Source organism: Chrysoperla carnea, chromosome 5 (assembly GCF_905475395.1).
Source record: "Chrysoperla carnea chromosome 5, inChrCarn1.1, whole genome shotgun sequence".
NCBI classification, from domain to species: domain Eukaryota; kingdom Metazoa; phylum Arthropoda; class Insecta; order Neuroptera; family Chrysopidae; genus Chrysoperla; species Chrysoperla carnea.
In genome coordinates, this window is record NC_058341.1 from 64,693,746 (window position 1) to 64,716,830 (window position 23,085).

General features: G+C 29.7%; 1 protein-coding gene across 1 annotated transcript in view; it reads left to right on the forward strand.

Annotated features, from left to right (window-relative positions):
* The window catches only part of LOC123301300 (bone morphogenetic protein 10-like), a 74,016-nt gene that overhangs the window by 24,527 nt on the left and 26,404 nt on the right, over window positions 1-23,085 (forward strand). The window contains exons 5-7 of the mRNA XM_044884036.1: window positions 9,742-9,876; window positions 12,158-12,371; window positions 14,241-14,285. Of these exons, the coding sequence (XP_044739971.1) occupies window positions 9,742-9,876; window positions 12,158-12,371; window positions 14,241-14,285 (394 nt within the window). The remainder of the gene's footprint in view (window positions 1-9,741; window positions 9,877-12,157; window positions 12,372-14,240; window positions 14,286-23,085) is intronic.

Here is a 23,085-nt window from a genome sequence, read left to right on the forward strand (position 1 = left end):
ATATTAATTTGTTTTGGAATAGTTTTTTTTTTTTAAGTCGGTTTTATTTTGTTAAAAGTTTTTTTTAAATAATATTAAAATAAATAAGATATAAATATTCTCTTCTCTACAGCTTTGCCAGGCCCAAAACTTATTTAAAATTGCTTACAAAAAATTCTTTACAAACAATTAGGGCCTAAATATTTATTGTGGTATATTTTCTTTCTGAAATAAATTTATTGTATTCGCCTCGATAATTAAAAGAACTCCTTTTATAACTTCCCATCATGATGTAGGGACAAAAGGATTATATTTACAACGCATATTATGTGTATATGATTTTCAATCTATACGTTTTTTGGGTTGTTGAATTCAAATCGAATGTAAAATTGAAACTATTGACAGTTGAAAGATTTCAATCAGCTATCAATAAAAAAAAAAAAAAAATATATATATATATATATATATATATATATATATATATATATATATATATATATATATATTTTTTTTTTTTTTTTTTTTTTTTTTATTGATAGCTGATTGAAATCTTTCAAATTATCTTTCAAAAGTTGATCCGTTTTGGCACTGTACGCAATCTTGAAGAAGGTGCAATTTTGAAATCGTTTTTCTTCTATAACTTTAAAACGGATAAAATTTTGATAAATTTTTGTGTGTTGAGAATGTTTTTCATACAATAAAGCTCATATCAGCTTTATAAGTAATATCAATTCACTGGCGTAAAATGGGGGGTGGGGTTGGTAAAAGGTAGAGAAACTTGTTAAAGTTATAAAATGCAAGTATATAATAAAATAAAAGGTTTGGTTCAACATCTTACTTTTGATGTAAAATTTTGTAGAAAACGGATGTAAAAGAAAAGTAAAAGAAAGAAGTAAAAACAAAATATGCAATTTCTTCTAGGTTAATTTTAACTAAAATGGCAATATTTGTTATTAGCCAAGAGTAGAAAATTCATTTAACTCCCGTTTCCCATTGAAAATATTTACAAAAATTAATTAATTAATCTGAAAGATATTAGCCTGATCTGTAAAGGTAATAGTCTAGGCTTGTTTTACTTTTCTTTTTTCCATATTAAAAATCAATATTCCAGTATCACCTTCCTTATGGTATACTTTTGTACCTTGGATCACAACATTTATAATTTTTTTAAATATAATAATAATTAAAATCACCATTATTCTTTTTATGTAAACATGCGTTTATCGAAACATTTTATTCATATGTGATCTATGGTACACGGGCATAATGCACCATAAATCACACTCTAATCTCGCATAATCTTTTTCATTAGTAACTCTGGGCATCTGCTTAATCTACAACCGATAGAATCATTAAATATATTATTTTCCCAATTACCTGATAAAAAGTAGGATTCATGAATCGTAAATTTTAAATTCAAAATAAATATACTTATTCTTCCTTAAAATAACTCAAGGATTCTCTTTTTGAATGCTTTCTTCAAATGAAATAAAATAAAGTTCGAAAACTAAAACACCGACAATTACAGAATCGCGCTCTTAAAAGTATGAAAACAATTAAATATTTTCATCTGAAATTGTTATTATAAGTAAAATCGGCATTACAGTCGGGGGACCTCTTTTCGGCCCTGTGGAAAGCTGTTTAATTTTAGAGGCCCCGCGACTGTAATGACGATTTTACTAAGCATAACAATTTCAGATGCAAATATTTTCGATTTCGAAGAACGCGATTTTGTAATTGTCGGGGTTTTAGTTTTCGAACTTTATTTTAATTCATTTGAAGAAAGCATTAAAAAAGTGAATCCTTGAGTTTTTGATACAATTTAACAATTGTTGAATGCAGGGGCAATTTTTAATACTTCAAACAGGGAAATTGATTGTTTTTTAAGTTTTAACGTGTGGTTGAATTTTTTAGCACTTAAATAAGCCTGGTTGGAACCTTCTACCTAATTTAGTATGGAAGTTACAGGCTTTTTACAACACGTCTATTTGTTGTAAGAATTCCAATAAATATCTTTAACGAAAACCATAACCATTAACTTTATTACAAAAGATACTTAGAATTATTGACTCAAACGAGTTATGTAAAAATAAATCGGGCATTCCATTTGAAATAATGATTTTAGGGTCAACTTTCGGTATAACCGGAAGTGTTACAAATCTGAAAATATTTTAGGCAGATTTATCTCAAGCAGTTAGGGTGGAATTCCAATTTTCAGATTTTTATTTCTCCAGAAACTTATAATGGGTGGTCACCGTGGGACACCCTGTATACGTGTGATAGCTCGTTGGATTCGGATTAATGACACCAAAAATTGCAAAAGTTATCAACAATAATGAGTTATTCTAAGAACATATCATAATTAAGAAATTAAAAAAAAAAAAAAAAAAAGATTCGTATAGTATAGACTTATAGAGGAAAGAAAACCAATTTTAACCGTTAAATTAAAATAATACTAAAATAGAGTTTGAGAAGTAGAGATTTTTTTATTGGAAATTTCCACCTCTTTAAGAATCTTTTTTTTAAATTTCTTAAATATTAATATTTTATGATATATTGGCGAAAACCAATAAAAAAATTTTTTTATGTGCTACCTACCAAGTCGAAGTGATGTCTATTTACTAGGTATGTGAATGTATAAGACTGAACACTCTCATGTTCAGCGATGCAACAATCTTCACCGACAGCCAAACAGCGCTTAAAACTTTCGACTCAGTCTATCTAACTTCAAAGGTAGTATTGCACTGCCGAACGTCCTTAAACGGGCTGGCGGAACATATTAATTTAAACCTGGTATGGTTACCTGGACACAGAGACATTCCGGGAAATTGTGAAGCCGACCAGCTTGCTGGCACAATGCTGCCGGACACAAGCATCAATAGACTTCCAGGAGTTTCATTTTCGAAGTGCAAGCTGCTTCTTAAGGAGGATGTCTTTAAAAAGGCCAATCTTTGATGGAGGGAGGAACGTATTTGTGATACTACAAGACAGATATGATCTGAGTACAATTTTAGGGGCTCCGAAGATCTTATATCACTTCCAAGGGTCTCTATTAGCAAAGTTGTTGCGGCTATTACAGGACACGCTGACCGCCTGGGCCTGACAATGTATCACGACTATTACAGGAGCTGCCACAGCGGAGCGGTGGAGAAAATTATATCTTAGCTTCTCTTACACTGTCCAGCTCTTGCCATGAGTAGATGGACTTATTTGAGCCAGCTTCTCTTTGGCGACCTCTCCGACCTGAAGTCCGTTGACGTCAAAGCGCTCCTGCTATTCTTAAAAAGCTCCAAATGGTTCATGGAGACTTACCCTATGTGATGAAAATTCACTACAAATAATTATATGCTCAGAACGGAAATCCCCGGAATAGAATGTGATTAAAAACGCAGTATTAAACTTCATAACTACTATCTCTTACACATATAAAATGTTGAATGACATTAAAAAGTGATGATTCAAGGTACATTGTCATCAAGGTACAACACTACTGTATTATCTGTTCGACTACTGTATTTTGTATGTATAAATAATAGTAATAATCAATCAATCATTATTTTAAATTTTTATAAAGTTAATATAAAATGTTCCATAGATTGTTTTTATAAATAAATAATAGGCAACCTAATCCACACATAACATTCTATATATACATACAACATAAGGTTGGCTGATAAGTCCCCGGTCTGACACATATATGGCGTCGCTAGTATTAAATGCATATTATTTTTATATAGTACCAACCTTCAAATGATTCGTGTCAAAATTTGACGTCTGTAAGTCAATTAGTTTGTGAGATAGAGCGTCTTTTGTGAAGCAACTTGTGTTATTGTGAAAAAAATGGAAAAAATGGAATTTCGTGTTTTGATAAAATACTGTTTTCTGAAGGGAAAAAATACAGAGTCCGGAAACTCATTATCAAGCCAAGTTTTTGCTTCCACTGTATTTTTTCCCTTCAGAAAACAGTATTTTATCAAAACACGAAATTCCTTTTTTTCCATTTTTTTCACAATAACACAAGTTGCTTCACAAAAGACGCTCTATCTCACAAACTAATTGACTTACAGACGTCAAATTTTGACACGAATCATTTGAAGGTTGGTACTATTTAAAAATAATATGCATTTAATACTAGCGACGCCATATATGTGTCAGACCGGGGACTTATCAGCCAACCTATTATCTTTTTATCCTTGTTTACTGTCTTTTTTCATTAAATATTTATTACATCAATATTCTTTTTAGCAAATGTGTTGTATTCTTTAACAATCTTAATATATCAGTGAGAAAAACTTATAGATAGGCAGATAAGTACAGATTAGAGCAAGCGCTAGATGGAGTTGAGTGTGCAAAAGCAGAGGACCGCAATTTCTAATTGATTCAATTGATTATTGTCCAGAAAGGCGTATAGATTAATATTCCGGATGTTACCAAAATACCTATTGGTCTAATTTTTGTTAATCCCTTCCCATCCACAGAAACAGCCAAATGTCAATATTTTGAACCAAATAAAGCTACCCAAGGTTTTTTAAGTAATTTTACGTCAAAAACGTCCTTGTGGTTTTTTTCCTAAAGTTCACCGTTTTTGAGTTATTAATAGATAAATGTTTGGAAAAACTACAAAAAGGTTATTTCCAAAGCTGAAAAATAATGCAAATAAATTAAATTGTTGAGTTTTTCAAAATCTTAAAACCGTGTTTTACAACATGTTTTACAAATAATTATATCAAAGATTCCCCATCTGCTTTTAGCAAAAGAAAGTTTTATCGTTTCACATATGACGTGACTAGTATCTTCTTCTGTATCTGACGTCACTAGTATCTATCACTGTTTAATCAGGAATTTTAAAGGTTTATATCTATAAAGGTTTATATCTATTCGTTGTGTGCGTAGTCATGGAAGGGACAATAAAATCGATGCCAGCGCTTTAAGTGAGTTAAAGAAGGCTGTTATGACTAATTTGCAATTCTTTACATGTTAATGTAATAGAAATGTCAAATTAAAATTATTGAAAAACACGAATTAATTAAACTTAATGCATTAAAAATTGTGAAAATAAGAAATCAAATTGAACAAATATTATTTTTCAAAATAAGAAATGAAAATAAGAAATCAAATTGAACAAATATTATTGAATTTGACTGACTGATAGCCTGAAATCCTGTTCGTATGATTATATCCATGATCTAAAAATAATAAAAAATTATATAAACTAAACAAATATTTATTAATTCCATTGAGACGACTTTTTAATTATTTTTTGTTTTCATTATTTCCTTAGTATTATTATTATTTTTAGATTTTAGTATTATTTTTAGACTTTGACATAAATTTCAAGCAACTTAACCTACTGTTTACTACATTCTTTATTTTCTAGCATTACACTTACTTGTTTTTGGTTCATTTAACTAGTGAAAAAAATGACACAATCACTGTAAAATTGCATATTTTTATGTAAATTTTTTTTATTATTACATATAATATTTATTTCTATTTTTGTCTCTTGCTATAGGCATACATATAAAAACATACTCTGACAGCCTCCCGTAGTTCATATTTTGTGTGGCGCTGCAGTCACACTCGAAGCGAATATATCTATAAGGCATTCTAGTAAAGATTTTTTAAACCAACTTCACTTTTTTATACGTGAAGTGAGGATTCTTCTTCAAGTAGTGATGGGACGTATACTCGCATTCGCGAATATTCGCGTATTTTTAACATTCGCATTTGCATTCGCAAAAAACAATGTGAATGTTTTGCGAATGTAAATTGCAAAATAGCCTCAAACTTCACTAATATGTACTTTACTCATATTTTTAATTCACTTTTTAATCACTGTTAAATTTGAACATTGGACAAATGTAATTATATAAAACTAACCTCAAATAAAAAAAACTGAAAGGAGTCCATATGGTTTGTTTTTAATGAACTTCTAATGAACCCGTACAGAATTCCGCTTCCGTGGTTACCGTAACCCATGGCTCTTCTGCAATCGTGACTAAAAAACAACAAATTTCGTAGAAAAGTGGTGAAAAAATCAAAAGTTATTAAATATTAGGAGAACATGTTTTAAAAATAGTTTCATTTGATTTATCTTTACAGTTGTTGGTTCAATTCTTAATGATGCCGTTTTCCGTATTAGGAAAACATCAATATAAACTGTTAACTTCGAATCATATTAATCTGATACACTTATTATTTAGCTCATTTAAAATATAGATAGATATATTTTTTTGATAAAATTATTTATTATTTGTCTAGCCTGTTTTTTCCTAAGCGGTACAATTTTAGTCCGTGAATATATTTTTCACCAGAAGACAACGTGGTAAGCTTAAAAATGAGGAATGAATCATAGAATTTGATAAAGGAATAAGGAAGATAAGATCAGGGCAGAAAAAAACATGCTGAAGAAATAATATATATAGGGATTAATTAAGTTAATACCTTATAATTTGTGAGCGCGTCATTTAGAAGTTAATATTCGCATTCGCATTCCCGAATATTGGAAATAGGCATTCGCATTCGCAATGTACAAAATTCAACATTCGTCCCATCACTAATCTGAAGTGATCAAATAATTTTTTTTGAAAGAATTATATAATATGGAATAGTTTATTTTTTGTATTCAGGTAATTGATTAAACAAAAACGTGGACAATGTCGCCACAAGTAATAACTTTTTAATAATTAAACAATTTCGGGCAGTTAAAGTTTAGGCTTTAGAATCAAACAAAATAACTTATTTAATTTTTAGCTTTGAAAATAACCTTTTCCAAGCATTAAATTTGGTTAAATACTAAAAAGCGGTAAACTATAGGAAAAAATCACAACGAGCCTTTTTGACGTAAAATTACCCAAAATACCTCTGCTATTTGGTTAAAAAAATTGACATTTTACTGTTTGTGTGGAGGGGAAGGTATACACAAAAATTGGACCCGTAGATTTTCTGGCAGCATTCGGGATATAAATCTATAAGCTTTCCTGAACAAGAATCAATTGACAAAATGCGGTCCTCTACTTTTGCACACTCAATTCTATCTAGCGCCTTCTCTAGATATACATACTTCATGTACTTAATAAAAAAATAAGAAAGACAAATTGATGTTAGGTAAAAGTGAACAAAAAGTTTACTATCCAAATATAAAATTTCGTAAGCTGGAATATTTATCTAAGCCTGTGAAATAATATACATAATAAAAAATATCTATTCCATTAAATAAAATTAAAAAAACTTGTAAGAAGAAGTTTCTCTTTACTGGATTCAATTTACTGAAATTGGATTTTCGTCCTTTCATTTTTTGGAATTTGTAAAAATAACGACGGAAGCTCTCTAACTAGTTGACACAACCAAAACCTATTTCTTTAACAAGAGATCGTTCATTTTCTTTGTAATGATTCACTGATCATTTTAAGAATGATTTTATCACAGATAGTCGGAAGGGGCTGTTTAGATTACCATTGAAAGACAAAAAACAGCTGAACTGATGTGATGTAGGACTCGATATGTTTGTCGAAAAATTTGCCATGCATATTAAAAGAATTGCTTTACATTAAGATGGGCAGATTTTTTATTTTCTATTTAAAAAAATCTGCATTTTTTTTCGTCTGATTAATAATATAATTTTAAAAAGTGAAAAAAAAAAAACAGTTAACTAAGTTAATGGTTGAAATACCATGTATAGACAGTGTTAATTACTCTATCACATTACACATACATACATGAGACACTTACATAACTGATATACTATACTATAAAACATACATTCAACAATTAACTCAGTCAATTGTTTGTCTTCACTTGTTTATTATTGTTATTATACCGTGTATATGAAATATATCAAGGTAAACTAAGTTTAGTCCCAAGTTTGTAACGCTTAAAAATATTGATGCTACCTAGAAAATTTTAGTATAAGTGTTCATAATATCACTTTATTAATTAATTTCCAGTTGTCCGTCCGTCCGTCCGGCTGTCAACACGATAACTCAAAAACGAAAAGAGATATCAAGTTGAAATTTTTATAGCGTGCTCAGGACGTAAAAACTGAGTTCGACTTCGTAAATGAGCAACATAGGTCCACTGGGTCTTGGGTCCGTAGGTCTTGTAAACCGTTATAGATGGAACAAAAGTTTAAATGTAAAAAATGTTTGAAACATTTTTTCGTAAACACCACTGTTGAGCGTGAACGAACGTGAGAGCGCAAGTTATGTGTAGTTTGTATAGTTTGTATTATATGAGTATATCAGTCATATGTGTGTGACATGTATGTATGTGCAATATAAACAGAGTTATCAGCACTGTCTATACATAGTATTTCAACCATTAACTCAGTCAATTGTTTGTTTTCACTTGTTTTCGTTATAATTTTAAAAAATACCCTTTCTTATTTATTATTGTTGTTATACTTTTTTTTGTTTGATATCCATAAGGAAATACTTAAAATTTATTACGTGTTTATTTAACTACAACTTTTTTTTCAATTAACTATCCATTTTTTCTACTATTGGTACCCTCGAATATTTTGATCCTAGGGACGCCTATGCCGGAAGGCACATCAAAGTGCTACAAAACGATTTAAATTAATTAAGTAGGGTGTTCTTCAGTTAATACTTAAACTGCTATCGAAATTATTACTATAATTATTTAAATAATGGGAATATTGACTTAATTTTTTATCACTTTAGATGAAGAATTCCCACTTCGCGAATAGAAAAGCAAAGTTAGTTTTTGAAAATCTTTATGCAATGCTCAAAATATTAACGTTTAAAACTCCTAATTAAACAAAGAGAAAAATATCGACCAGTGGCGTCATTGAACGGTATCACCATAGACATTACATACAGGGTGGGTCATTTTAATCTTTAACGGCTAATAGCTCGTTATGTAGTTAACCATTCAAAAAAGAAACTTCAACCATTCAAAAACAAAAATTGTTGATTTTGTTGGGAGGCTTCATGTTCTGACATTAGATTGGAGCTAGTTCTTCAGGTTTCTTTACATAACCAATTTAGATTCTAAACGATAAGAAATAGAATGCACCTTAATGAATAACACCTTAAATTAGAAAGTTGATCCTCATAAAAAACATTTTTCATCCAAACCATTTTTTCGAAAGTTGTCAGCTTTCGGAGGAAATGCGACTTCAAAAATATGTCATCATTGCATTGAATCGAAAGAAAACACGCTAACTACGGAAAAATGCTTTAGGCAAAAGTTGTCAAGGACAATAAAAGATATTCGTCTGTGTTTATGTCTTTGACTTACAATATCGATAAACTTAAAGCGTATTTTCTTTCTATTAAATGCAATGATGACGTATTTTTAGGTCGCATTTCCTCCGAAAGCTAACGTTTTTCGAAAAAATTCTTTGAACAGAAATTGTTAGCTTTTTTATGAGGATCAACTTTCTAACTTAAAGTTTTATTCTATCTCTTACCGTCTAGATTCAAAATTGGCTATTAGAGCAACCCGAAGAACTAGGTCCAATCTGATGTCATAACATGATGTCTCCCATCAAACTCTACAACTTTTAAGTTATTTTTTGATAAGTTAACTATAAAACGAGTTATCAGCTCTTATAGATGATAATGACTCACCCTGTATACCCTGTACTTCGTTTTTCAAAAGAGACAGACAATAATCTTTGAATGTTTAAACATCAGTTTTTACGGACGTTTATATTAATATCCTGAATTTCTAATTATCTTTTCGTTTACTTATCAAAAAATGTTTAATAAATAATAATTTCTACTTAATATTTAACAGATTGCAACTGGATCCGGCATCTTATCGCATTTTGTAAACTTAAACATTGTAATACCAGAAGCATATATTTTGGGTTCTGGTGAACATCATGTGGATGTTGGGAGCGTTATACGACTGGTGTGTATCATTGAAAATGTAAGTACATATTTTACTGTTTTACAACATCTACTTTTATTAATGTTAAGAATGGAATTAATTCCAATTTAGCCACCAAAAATGTCAGCTTATGGATTCAGCAGGTCTTGTTCTACAAGGTTTTATGTTTAGTGGAGCACTGTAAGATTTATACCTCGGAATTCAAGGCCAGTCAAGGAATCTTTATAAAAAATGTTCGACTGCATTGTTTAAAGCTGGCATAATGATGCTAAGAACAAAAATTTGTGCGATCTTGGGTCTTGGGTCTGTAATATTCCTTGTGAAAATATAAACAACTTTTGTTTTGGAACATTTTCTTGTCAACATCTTAATTTACTCGTGAGGGCACTAAAGTTGGGAAACAGCACCGATTTTCATGAAACCTTTCGTATCGTGTTTATAGGACCCTGAGGAACATTCTGAAAAATTTACCTAGCCATAGGGGGCATAAGGATCCAGTGGGGGGCACTTGTTTTTTCAATACGTATTTTGTCATCTAGCAGATTAAATTTGTCATCTAGCCGGTGGGTACTTTTGATTACACGGATTCTTTCAAATATTCCAAAAATCGTGCCTTGGAAATCTTTAGGAGATATTTTTGTTCGTTGATAACGAATCCCATGTTGGATAATACGGATTCTGCCACGTCTTCCATAAATTGTGCTCTTTTTATTTAAGAATTTCACTTTTAAGCCACAAAAACGGCACAAAATTTGTTTCTAAATACTAAATTTTACATTTACACAATTATATCAAGGAATCAATAGTTTCTAAAGACTATGCCAAAAAGTGGAATTTGCGGTCAAAAATGGCACGATTTTCGTAATGTGGGACAGAATCCGTGTAGTCGAAGACAAAATAGGCATTCAGAGAATTAAGTTGGCTGAATGTTCATTGGGGTCCTATAAACACGTTACAAAAAGTTTCATTTAAATCGGTGCTGTTTGCCAACATTTCCACAATCGACACCTTTTCCCAGCTTATTCACCGAATAGACACTTCCAGTAAATTTTTCGATGTACCAAAAACACATCGAATCGATTGTAGAAACCAAAAAAATTGTTCCTATAGTAAAATATTTACATTTAAAAGTGTTTTGCAATAAATATACTGGCTTAAAAAAGACTGCCATTCAGTTTCCCTGTGTCCTTGTCTAATCTTTATGTTACATAGAATATTAAACATTAATATGCCATTGGCTACATATTGTTTACATTATTGCTATTAGGTAAGGTTAGGTTATATTGACTGTCCACGACAGTGTTGTCAACTTAGTAGTTTTACCACTAAAACTAGTGTTTTTTTTCTACTATTTTTCTACCTTTAGTGGGAAAATAATTTAATATTTTAATATCATTTCTGGCAATATTATTGCTCACTAGTTGTTTTTTAGTGGTTTTCTATCGCCTGTTTAGTGGGTCTTTGAGTTGAAAGTTGGCAACTCTGGTCCACGAAGGACACACTTAGGCTATAGAGCCCAATGTGATACTATTATTGCTATTAAGTAAATAGTTAAAATACGATTTATGAAATATTATTTTATACATTAAAAGTAGAAAAGTCAAAAGAAACTTTAATTTTTTTCCTTAACAAACACAATATAAACATTTTTAATAAATTTAACTAGGTACAAGTTTTATTGAGTTTAATTATTATTTAAATTTAAGTGCACTTTCATCTACCAATATTTCAATTACAATATTTCTGAAAAAAACAAATTGTGTACTTAGTATAAACTGCGACCACATATTGGAGAATATCCAAATTAGCATATTAAAGACTTTTTCATTTTTCAGAAAAAATAATACAAAACTGTATATAACCTCTTTGTACAAAACAAATATATACAAACACTAACTCTCTATGCATCATATGATTATGACATATGACTATGACAAGGACACAGGAGAACTCACTGGCAGTCTTTTCTCTTAATGATATCGCATCCACTTACAAGGTAGCAAATCTCTATTGATCTCTACGAATATAAACTCTTTGGATTCAAAACTATTCATAAAAGATGTTTATATTACCTTGAAAAAATTTGAACTTTAACATTAAATTTTTAATTAAAATAAACGATTAAAAATCGGTTTCGATAGCTTAGATGACATTTTTTGGACTTGGAAAATTTTTTTGGAAGTGTCTATTACTAATGGAAGTTTGAATAATAAATGAATTTAGTGAATTTAAAAAGAATATTTGCACATATACGTTCTTATAAAGATAAATGTTATTATTTGGCTTAATAGTACCTAATTTTTTGTTTTACAATCAACAGAGTCCAACACCACCTCAATATGTATTTTGGTATCATAATGATCATATGATTAATTATGATGTAGCACGTGGTGGTATCAGTGTAGAAACAGATCCTGGTCTACAAACACAATCACGTTTAACCATTAGGGATGCAAGAGATTCAGATTCTGGGAATTATACATGTAGTGCATCAAACACAGAACCAGCATCAATACATGTATTTGTATCAGAAGGTATGTGTTTATATATGTTTACACCATATGACACATTAGTACAATAAAAGATGTTACAAATTAAGGAAAATAAAATAAACCACTTTTCTTTTACTAAAACCTGGGGGAATGTGTTTTTTAAGTATCACATATCATCGGTGGCATACATTACATACAGGCAGAAAGTCAATGTCTACCTTCATAATTCAGATTTCATTATATAGTAGCTTTTAAAAATTTCTGCCTACCCTGTCTAAAAACTCTGTGCACGCCACTGCATATCTATAGTAAAGCATGAGTTAAGGCCCAATTCCACTGAGACGACACTGAACAATATGTGGCTCTATATGTTGCCAAGCGTTGCCTATTGCAGGCATGCGACAACGTCGATACAAATATATTTGCTTTCAAAAATATTAACATTCAACCATTCACTTTTGACATCGAATATACAGGGGACTACAGATCACGTGTTTTATAAGTAGGATTTTCAAAATTTAAAATTGAAGTGGTCAAAACATTCCCTTCGTTAATAATTAATTTATTTCTAAGCAGTTATCTTCATTTCAAAGCAGTTCCACGTATCCACCTTCGTGTTCCATATATGCAATTGTTCTTTTACAAAATTGTTTAATTGTATTCCTTCACGACCTTTAACATTCCTATCGAACATTCTCAATTTGTGGGCACCTGATATATTCGATGTCAAAAGTGAATGATTGAATGTTAATATATTGAATAGCAGAGTTTTTTATAGAGAATAAATTTTTTTTGTTAACAGTATTTTTCAAAAAAACATATGGAAATCAATATTAAAAATCACAATATCATCAGATTTATCTTTAACTATTCTATTCTGGTGGAGAGAAATTTTTATAATAATGATCTGTAAAATTAGTCATAGTAATAAATGATTTTGTAAAATATGATTTCTTCGAAATTCTATCACTTAAACCTTGTCTACATTTAAAATAACCAAATTTATAACAAAAATTTAACAAGGACAAATTTTTTTCATGCATGAACCAGTTTAAAATATGTATAATGTTTGTGTACCAATATAAAAACAAACACACGTACAATTCTACGAAAATACATTGCATTTAAGCAAAATACATTTTCGATTATAACTTTAGCAATTTTCCTTATTATTACTTTTAGCAAGTAATTAGCACAATATTACCAAACTTTTATTTTTTCGGAAAAACGAAATCTTGCTAACGCAAAATTTGTTTTTGGCTGCCATTTTTATATTTTTCCGAATTTTCCAATTTTCTGAACGGCACATTGTAGCACAACTTTTGAATTTTTTAATTCAAAAATCACCCTGCCGAAAAGTTCCGCCAAAACAAATTTTATTTTTGGCTTCCATTTCTGTATTTTTCCGAATTTTTCAATTTTCTCGACGGCACATTGTAGCACAACCCTAGCACAATTTTATCCAATATATTTTTTTTCGAAAAAACGAAATCACCCGCCTGACGAAAAAACTATTTTTGGCTGCCATTCCTGTATTTTTCCGAATTTTCCAATTTTCTCGACGGCACATTGCAGCACAACTCTAGCACAATTTTTTCCAATTTTTTTTTTTTTTTTTTCAAAAAAACAAAAGCACCCTGCTGACGAAAAATTTAATTTTTGGCCGCCATTTCTCTATTTTTCTTAATTTTTTAATTTTCTCGACGGCACATTGTAGCGCAACTCTAGTACATTCTAGCACAACTTTTTATTAAATTCGAAAATGACCCTGCTAAGTTCCAGCACATCAACCGTTTGAAAAATAAAATTTTTTTATGTATTAACGTTTTAATAACGAGTGCTGACGATTTAATAAAGTTTATATCACTTAATTATTTAAAAATAATAATTGCTATGGTTTTTCTTTTACAGGTGATAAAATGGCAGCAATATTAAGAAGAAAATCATCAAATGGAAGTACATATTCATTTGAAATGTTCTTAATATTGTTAATAATATTTAATGTGTTTTATTTAACAAGATAGGAACGATTTTATATATTTAAGATTGTATTTTAAATCATTTTAATTTTTTTATTTTATTTCTAGTTCAATTTATAATATAATAATGCATATAACATAATTTAATATAAAATAATTATAAAGTAATAATAAAAGTAACAAAAATTACAAGTTATTAAAGAAAACGAACAATTATTTCATAATTATTTAAACAAAAAACATTAAATAATAAAAATAAAATTAAATGAATTATATTTTAAAATTTTCTTGTAATAACAAAGAAGATATTTTATTTAAATGAATAAGTAATTAGAACTAAAAATAATAAATAGGACGTACCTCTCTTATACCAACACAAAAACAAAATGTGAATTTTAAAACTAATCAATAAGCAAAATATATCCAATATTCATAAATAAATTACTTAAATAAAGTACATTATAACAACTATTTATTTATTGTAATACAGTGCCCCTTTTAAATAAACAAATAATTTTAAAAACAGGCTTTTATTTATCTAAGTATGATTATTTTTAGTCCAGTGAACTTACGAAAATCGAGAAGGGGTGACCCAAAAGTTTTTGACACTAGATTTTTTTAATAATTCATTCATTATTGGATCTTAGAAATCTTAAATATATAATTTTGTGTATTCACGAAATTAACACTTTCGTCAACATCTTGGAAAATGACTTTAATGCGTTGGACTTGTCTGCGTTTTATCTTCAAAGTACACGCTACAATTCATAGAAAAAAATGTTATTCGTGGCCAAAGTGAAAAAATTTGCAACGGTTTTTTGCAAATAGTTTTTTAATAGTGCACCTTCTTCTTCAAGAGATATCAAGCTAATATTTCTAAAGCGTATTTAGGACGTAAAAAGTGAGGTCGATTTTTGTAAGTTCGCAACATAGGATTGAGTTTTGGATCTTACGGACCCATCTTATAAACCGTTAGAGGTAGAACAAAAGTTTAAGAGTAAAAAATATTCCTTATAAAAAAATTAACAACTTTTGTTTGAGCATTTTTTAAACACCATTGTTTACCCGTGAGAGTGCCAATTAGGTAAGAAACACAAACTGTTACAAAAAGAAACTCACGAAAAAATTTTAGACTTGGAATAACTTTTTTTCTATCGCTCGTAGCAAGTACTTTGACAAAATAGGTTTCAAGATAAAACGTAGACAAGTCCACCAACACCAAATTCATGAAATTTTATTAAATATAAGATATATAAGAGGGCGTGTTTGGGCGAAAGTTTTTCGCGAAAACGCAAAATCAAATTTAGGGCTTACAAACTATCGAATGAATGAATAGAAAAATCTAGTGTCACAAACTTTTGGATCAGTCCGTAAATTGCAATGGAGTATTTTATCTCTATAAGAAATCTAAGCCTATTTTTCAATCTATAAAATCTTAGTATTCTCTTACTATACAGTACATTTTTTACTTAAACAAAAGCTTGTTTTTAAAATATTTTTCCGATAAGCCTGCCACCTTTCTAAATTTGGTCGGAAAAAAAACAATTTTTTGGGTCCTGCTTGTGTTCTTGAACTGAATGTATCAATTGGTTGTTTAAAAAAGTTTTTTATACAGAAATTCCGACTTGATTACTGAGGAAAACAACCCTGGTTCCGTCAAGGTAGATTTAAAAAATTTTTTAACAAAAGTTTAGAATTTTAAATCTTTCTTCTAGTATTAAAATAGGTGATAAAGCAAACAATTGGCATTTTTTCTATTTTAAATCAATGTTTTGAAATTTAATAGTGAATTGTCAATGTTATTTCAGCCTGGAAAATTTAACTATATCCTTTAATTGTGAAAAAAGGGGTCGACTTCAAAAATTGCCATGAGTCAAATAATTACTTACTCACTGGTAATACAAATTATATAAATTTTTTATGGTTCTAGAACTGAAAAAAAAAAATTAAAATAAAAGAGATGATAGGCTACCTTAGGAATAGAGTAGCCCAAGGAGGCCCGTTCCATACACACACAAAAACTATGCAAATGTATCAGTTGATTGCATTTTTTTATGAACACATATGTCCATTTACATTTTTATTAAGAATTTAAACATTGAAAATAAAAATATTTTTTAAAATTGTGTCAAAGAATTGTTTGTGGGCCATCTTAAGTCTATCAAAACTCAAAATTGTTATAAAATTTAATTATTTTCATCAAAAATATCCCATATAATAAGAACTACCATATTAGGCCAATAGAATAACGGAAAAAAATATGGCGTACGTGTTGTTTTCGGTTACAGGTCAGAAATATTCTTAATCTCGGGAGGGGAGTAATCACACAATGTTGTCGAGTCCACTCGCTCGGAACCTGTGCACTGGAGTTATAATTTTTTTTTTTTTGTTTCCTTGTAATCGACATAACTCGTAAATAGTGAACTTTAGGATACTGTTGCTATGGAACTTTTTGTTCCTTAAATGATTTTCAATAACTTAAAAACGAAAAACAAAACGAAAAATAAATTATTTGTTGCAAATTTTTCCAAAAAATTAAGGAAAAATTCCTAAAAACGCTAATTTTCAATTGACTTTATTTATTTTCAAGTAATTGTTTATATTAAAATTGACCCCTACATCTTCTACCTGAAACCTCAACAAACATAAGCTTTGAAACGTTTCATTTGGCATAATAGTTTTTGCACAATTCCATTTTGCACTAAATGTCTGAAAAAAAGTTGTTAAATTTGGAGAAAATTCCTAAATTTAAATTCAATTTCTCAACGAATTTTCAACTTAACGAGATTCGGTTTTAAAATTTACAAATGCATTGAAAACCGAAGATTTAGGAAAAATAGACCCGATTCATGGGCCATTTCGCGATTGTGACTTTCAATTTTTTTTGTTACAAAAAACAAAAAAATAGCAAATTTCTAGTTAAACATCAAACTTTTGTTGAATTTCACTAGTAAAATTTTGAAATAACAATTATGCCATCTGTTTTAGAATAACGAATTTTAGAATTAGTTAGGTTTTCAGAGCACTTAAAATTTTAAAACCGCATCTCGTGAAGTTGAAAATTGGTTGAAAAATTTAATTTTGCAATTAAATAATTGGTAAGAACTGTTGTTAATATTGAATATGGGTATAGGCAACACTAATCCTAATTGAGGTTGATCAGTATAACTTTAGCCATTCCGCAAGGTCTGAGATTTATTCGATCGCAATCTGCTTAACGGGAATCGAAGGTGTCAAACTTAATTAGGATTAGGATTTTGTTGCCTATACCCATATTCAATATTAACAACAGTTCTTACAAATTCTTTAATTGCAAAATTAAATTTGTCAACCAATTTAATTTTGCAATTAATGAATTTGTAAGAACGGTTTTTAATATTGAATATGGGTTATAGGTTAGGTATGGGTATGGGTCCAGACCTTGCGGAATACCCAAAGTTAACAACTTTTTTCAGACATTTAGTGCAAAATGGCATTATGCAAAAACTATTTGGCCGAATGAAACGTTTCAAAGCTTATTATGTTGGTTGAGGTTTCAGCTAGAAAATAAATAAAGCCAATTGAAAAATAACGTTTGTTAGGAATTTTTTCGCATTTTTTTACAAAAATTTACAACAAATTTTTTCTTTAACGTAATTGAAAAACTTCAAAGGAACAAAGCCGAATTAGTTTAATATATCCAGGTTCCGGAAGAATGGACTTGGCAGGTAAATTGTGTGAGAGATTAAAACAACTTCTGATCTGTAACCAAAAACAGCACGCACAATTCGAAACTCTGTTGGCCTATAATTCATTTATGACAAACTTTAAGAAAAAAGTAGTTTAATCAGTCATTTATTTTCAGTCATAATATTTTTGGGGTCATGTTTGATTATTTGGAGGACAATCAAATACTATATTTGTAATCTTAGAAAGGCTTGGGCCTTCTTAGCAAACCACGTATGAGGCATCATCACATGAAACCTCACTCAATTGTAACAAATTCATGGTAAAAAGGTATAACTATTAAATAAAAAACAGAAACTTTCCTTTCATTCAATGCCCAAACGTTTCGGTATGTAAGTGTACTGCTTATAATAAAATAATTTTAATTGTTTTTGTTTAATTATTTCACATTCACAAGTTACAGAATACGCCTTCACTTAGTTATGTTAATAAAAACTAAAACTCAACATTAAAATGGTGGCGTATTTATGTACAGATGGGGTTGCCTTTTTGTCGGTGATAGTTTTCACGCATGCCCACGAAATATGAAATGAATCATTGTCATTGAATACTTATTTTTTTTAAATGTGGGTTATCATAAAAACCGTGCCATCATTGGCTCCATTACCGTATATACATTCTTTCTCCACATTTCTAGCACATGTGGGACAGAAAGGGTGCTTTGTTAAATTATTAATATATACTTGAAACTTCGTGAGTAGCTGCCTATTATCGAGTCTACCAAACTTTCTCTTTGAGACTTTTTTCGAAAGGGCTGCGTTTTCGAAAGGGCTGAGCATGATAACGTCATATTTAACCTATCGGTCTGAAAAAACGCAGAATAGAATTTGTTGGACACTATGGCCACTTGATAGCATTAAAAATTATTAAACAATTCATCTGCTACCTGCTTTCGAAATAGTCGTAGAGAGAAAGTTTAATATACTCGCCAAAAGAAGCCACTCACGAAATTTATATGAATTAACCATTTAAGAAAGTAAATTGCCAAGACCTAAGTTAAACTAGACTGACTATACAATGCTATTATTTAATTAGAATTGGCGTTCAAACTATAAGATCGATATAAATTGACTATATTTGGATAAATCCAACAGCTTATGATATTTATTATTGTATCGCCTTCTTTTATTATTGTAAGCTTATATGATAAATGCATAATTATTTTTCTAGTAGTGGCGCAAATCATTTTTTATAAAATTTATTCAAGAAAATTTTTTTCTGGTTTTGAAAAAAACCGTAATCAAAACCTGAAAAAAAATTTGTCATAAGTTACAGAGTTAGCCAGAATTTCAAGTTCCTTCCTTTTTGAAAACTTATCAGAGAGTTTTCTTCAGATTTTGAGGTTATTTTGCTATGTTCGATAGCAGTCGATGCAGAAGTTGATAATAAACAATTTTTTTTTCTGCAATCCGATCAATAGAAGCAGAGATATTCTACTCAACAATGTAGAGATAAATTGCTCCAAAACCACGAGCAGAAAGTTGTGCGGAACGTACCAGAACCAGAAAACTCCTTTTCTCTGTTTTATAATGGTATAATATATACTGAAAGAATTTTAGTTCTGCACGCAACGAATAGCATGACCCAATTAGTACTAATTACAAATTAAATGCATTCAAAAGAAGAAATTAAATCGTGATTTTCACAAGTAAAACATGATATTTTATGATTTAATAATTGATCTTTCAAATGAATAAATAAATGTTCCGTTTTTATATGACTGTTTTTTCCAAAGTTGATGGAGCCTTGCTAATGCTTACATTTTCAGAATTTAATAATTTTTGTAATACCTGTCCGGTCAAACGTACTTTTGACCACAGGCATTCGACAATAAGTCATTTGACTGAAATAACATTCAAAACCACCCAATGAAGCTGGTCAAAAGTAGTTTTGCCTAACTGATTTTGCTTATTTTTACTTCGATTATTTTACTTCAATTAAAGTTAATAATCAATAAAAAACTACAACGTAATTGTCTTTTTACGTTATTTTACAGTCAAATTTTTAAGTACTTGTTACTTTTTCTTTGTATCAGTTACAATACCAAACCTTTGTAATAAACAATTTAAAAATATATAATAAATTTTAAATAAATTAAATATATTAATTAATATTAAATATATAAATATTTTTATTTCCATTCAGAATAATTAAGTCAATTTTACTAACTCTTTAGCAAGGTACCAAACCAAAACAACTGGCCAATACAACTCCGGTAAAACCAACTCGGCACAGAAACAACCCGAACCCAAAACAACTATGTACGAAGATAACATTATAAAAACGAACCATAACAAAATTGAATCCCACATAGATCAGTGAATCAACAAATTCACAGAATTAACCCAAAAAGTTAAAAAATCCGAAGATCCGTGCTAACTTATCCCCATTAAAGGCATGGCCAACCTGAGGATCAGTGAATGAACGCAATCACAGGGTTAGCCGAAAACCAGCAGATCCACGCCCATCACTATTAAAGATATGGCCAACCTGTGACCCACTAAACAACCCACAAACACGCCCTAACTCGATCCCATTTAGAACATGGCCAGCAAGTGAATCAATGAATGAACGCAGTTTCAGGGTTAACGCGAGTTGTTCTGTCATCAGGTTGTTTTAATCAGAGTTATTCATGACGATTCCCCTCTACCCTGGTGATTAAAACTTGTTTTGACCAGAAAGGTCAGTCAAAACTTCTTTTGGTTAGAAAAGTTAGTCAAACTACTTTTAACCCGAAAGGTCAGCCAAAACCACTTTTGACCGCAAATTTACATTCAAAAGTATTATTAACCAATGATTTTCAGGCAGAACTACTATAGACCAAGCTATGCAGTCAAAAGTACTTTTGCCTGTTTTTCTCAGTAAAAAGTACTTATGACCGGCTAAGAGCTCTGACTGTAACATATACATAATTGATTGTAAAATAAATAAATACAATAATTAATAATTAATATACAATAATTAGCACAATTAAAAATTATCAAATTAAAGCACTTGTAAATATGTTTATGTTGCACATTAAATTTATATAAAAAAAAAAGAATAATTTTAGTTTTATATAATAAGAAAAAGTTAATGACAAACGACATTTTTGAATAATACTAAATAATTTTTTTAGTTTGAAACTATTTTGCTCCATTAAAAAATATTGTATGCAAAAAGTTAACAGTTTGTATAAAAAAAACTTTTTTGGTCTGACTTTTTTTCGACCAATAAATAATAATTATAATAATTGTTATAAGAATCATAATTAAGGATTTATAATTAATTGTAAATATTTAAAATAAAAATATGAAATTCATAAATTGTCTTAAGCGTATATCATATAAATACGAATTTAATATATATTATATTTTTCGTAAATTAAGTGAAATTTTCAATAAGAAATTATTTTATTATATATACAACAAAATTAATGAAAAATTTATTACAACTTGGACATACAGTGTGTCACATTTAAGATGAGACATCGTCATATATTCGTTATTTATAGGAATGTCGATTTGAAATTTTGCACAGACCTACAAGCTGATGGGTCACATTTTTTTAAAGCAAATTTATAAAAAAAAATGAGGGTGTCTTCATCTTAAATACGACACACTGTATAAAGTCCGTCCACGCCCGAATAATTTTCAAAACTATTGTAAAAAAATGAAATTATTCTTAGTTACGTTTCAGGAACTATACAGATGAAAAACCGAGACGCGATAAGGGGACATTCATGAATTACGTAAGAATTATTTAGACGATTTTTGTCCCCCTCCCCTAACCCCATGAAAAGATACATAAAATTTCTAGTACCCCCCCCTCTTCTTACGTAAGATTCTATCTCGTTTTTCAGAATAATAAAATATTAGAAAAGGATCAGTTACACTAAAACTAACAATTTGACGTAAATCAAAACTTGTTATTTTTTTACAAAATTTTCGCTGCTGAATAATTTGCTGACGATAAATATAGCAATGTTATTTTACGCAGATCTTTCATGTTATACCGTAACAATCCAGCAGTCGGAATAATAAATTAACGGGTACGTTTTTGACCCTGGTCGTATTCTGTTCTTATACCTTTCTAGAAGGTACTTCATTGATGACTTGACTCTAAAGTTGGATTATGATAAAGCATAATATAAGGATAATCAGCCTGAAAGCCACTCTTGCTTCGCATTACTGCCCAAGATGGATGTTTAACAATAGGTCCTGTAACAACACCTCAATAACTTCGGAGGTTGCTGTACTAGAAAGACAGAAAAACTACAAATACAAATAATTTAATGTAGCACTTTATAAAAAAGCATCTAAAGATTGTAGTGCTTCGTTTGTATTCTTTCTAAGATTCCATATTGAGATTATCTTGCAAAAAATTTGCTCCTCAAAAAACAAAACTAGAACGATATTGCGAGAAGCATTCGAATGTAGCAAAACACTGGGGTTAGGTAAGATAATATAAAGGACTGGTTGTCTAATCTTGCAATTTATGATGGGAAATGTGTCCTTTGACATATTAACTGTCAACTAAAGTACTTTCATTCTAACTCCCATAACTCCCATAATAATACGGGAACGTTCAAGTATTACGTAACATATGAACCCGGGGGAGGGGGGGGTTCAATCAAACGTTACTCTGCGTTATGTTTACTGAGAGGGCCCACAATATATTGTTTTGGTTTGTATTTATTATTTTTTTCCAATAAAACTAAAATTTATATTAATTAATACAAAAGTAACTGGCACCGGCGCAGAAACACATTTTTTTCGGACCGAGTCTATGTCAATTTTAAGGTAAAGTTATCATCATTTATATATACAATTTTCTTACATTAAACACGTTAATAATGTTATGTAACAAGTTTTGGACAGAGGGGGGTCAGTCCCAAATTGTTACGATGAGTTACGATGAGGCAGGGGGCAAAAATTGCCAAAAAAACGATACGTTATAATTGAACGCTCCCTAATATATATTTTTATTTTATTTTATGGATAGCTAAAGTATTTTTAATACTGAAAAGAAATAAATAAGTATTGTAATTTTAAAAAAAGGTTGTTATAATA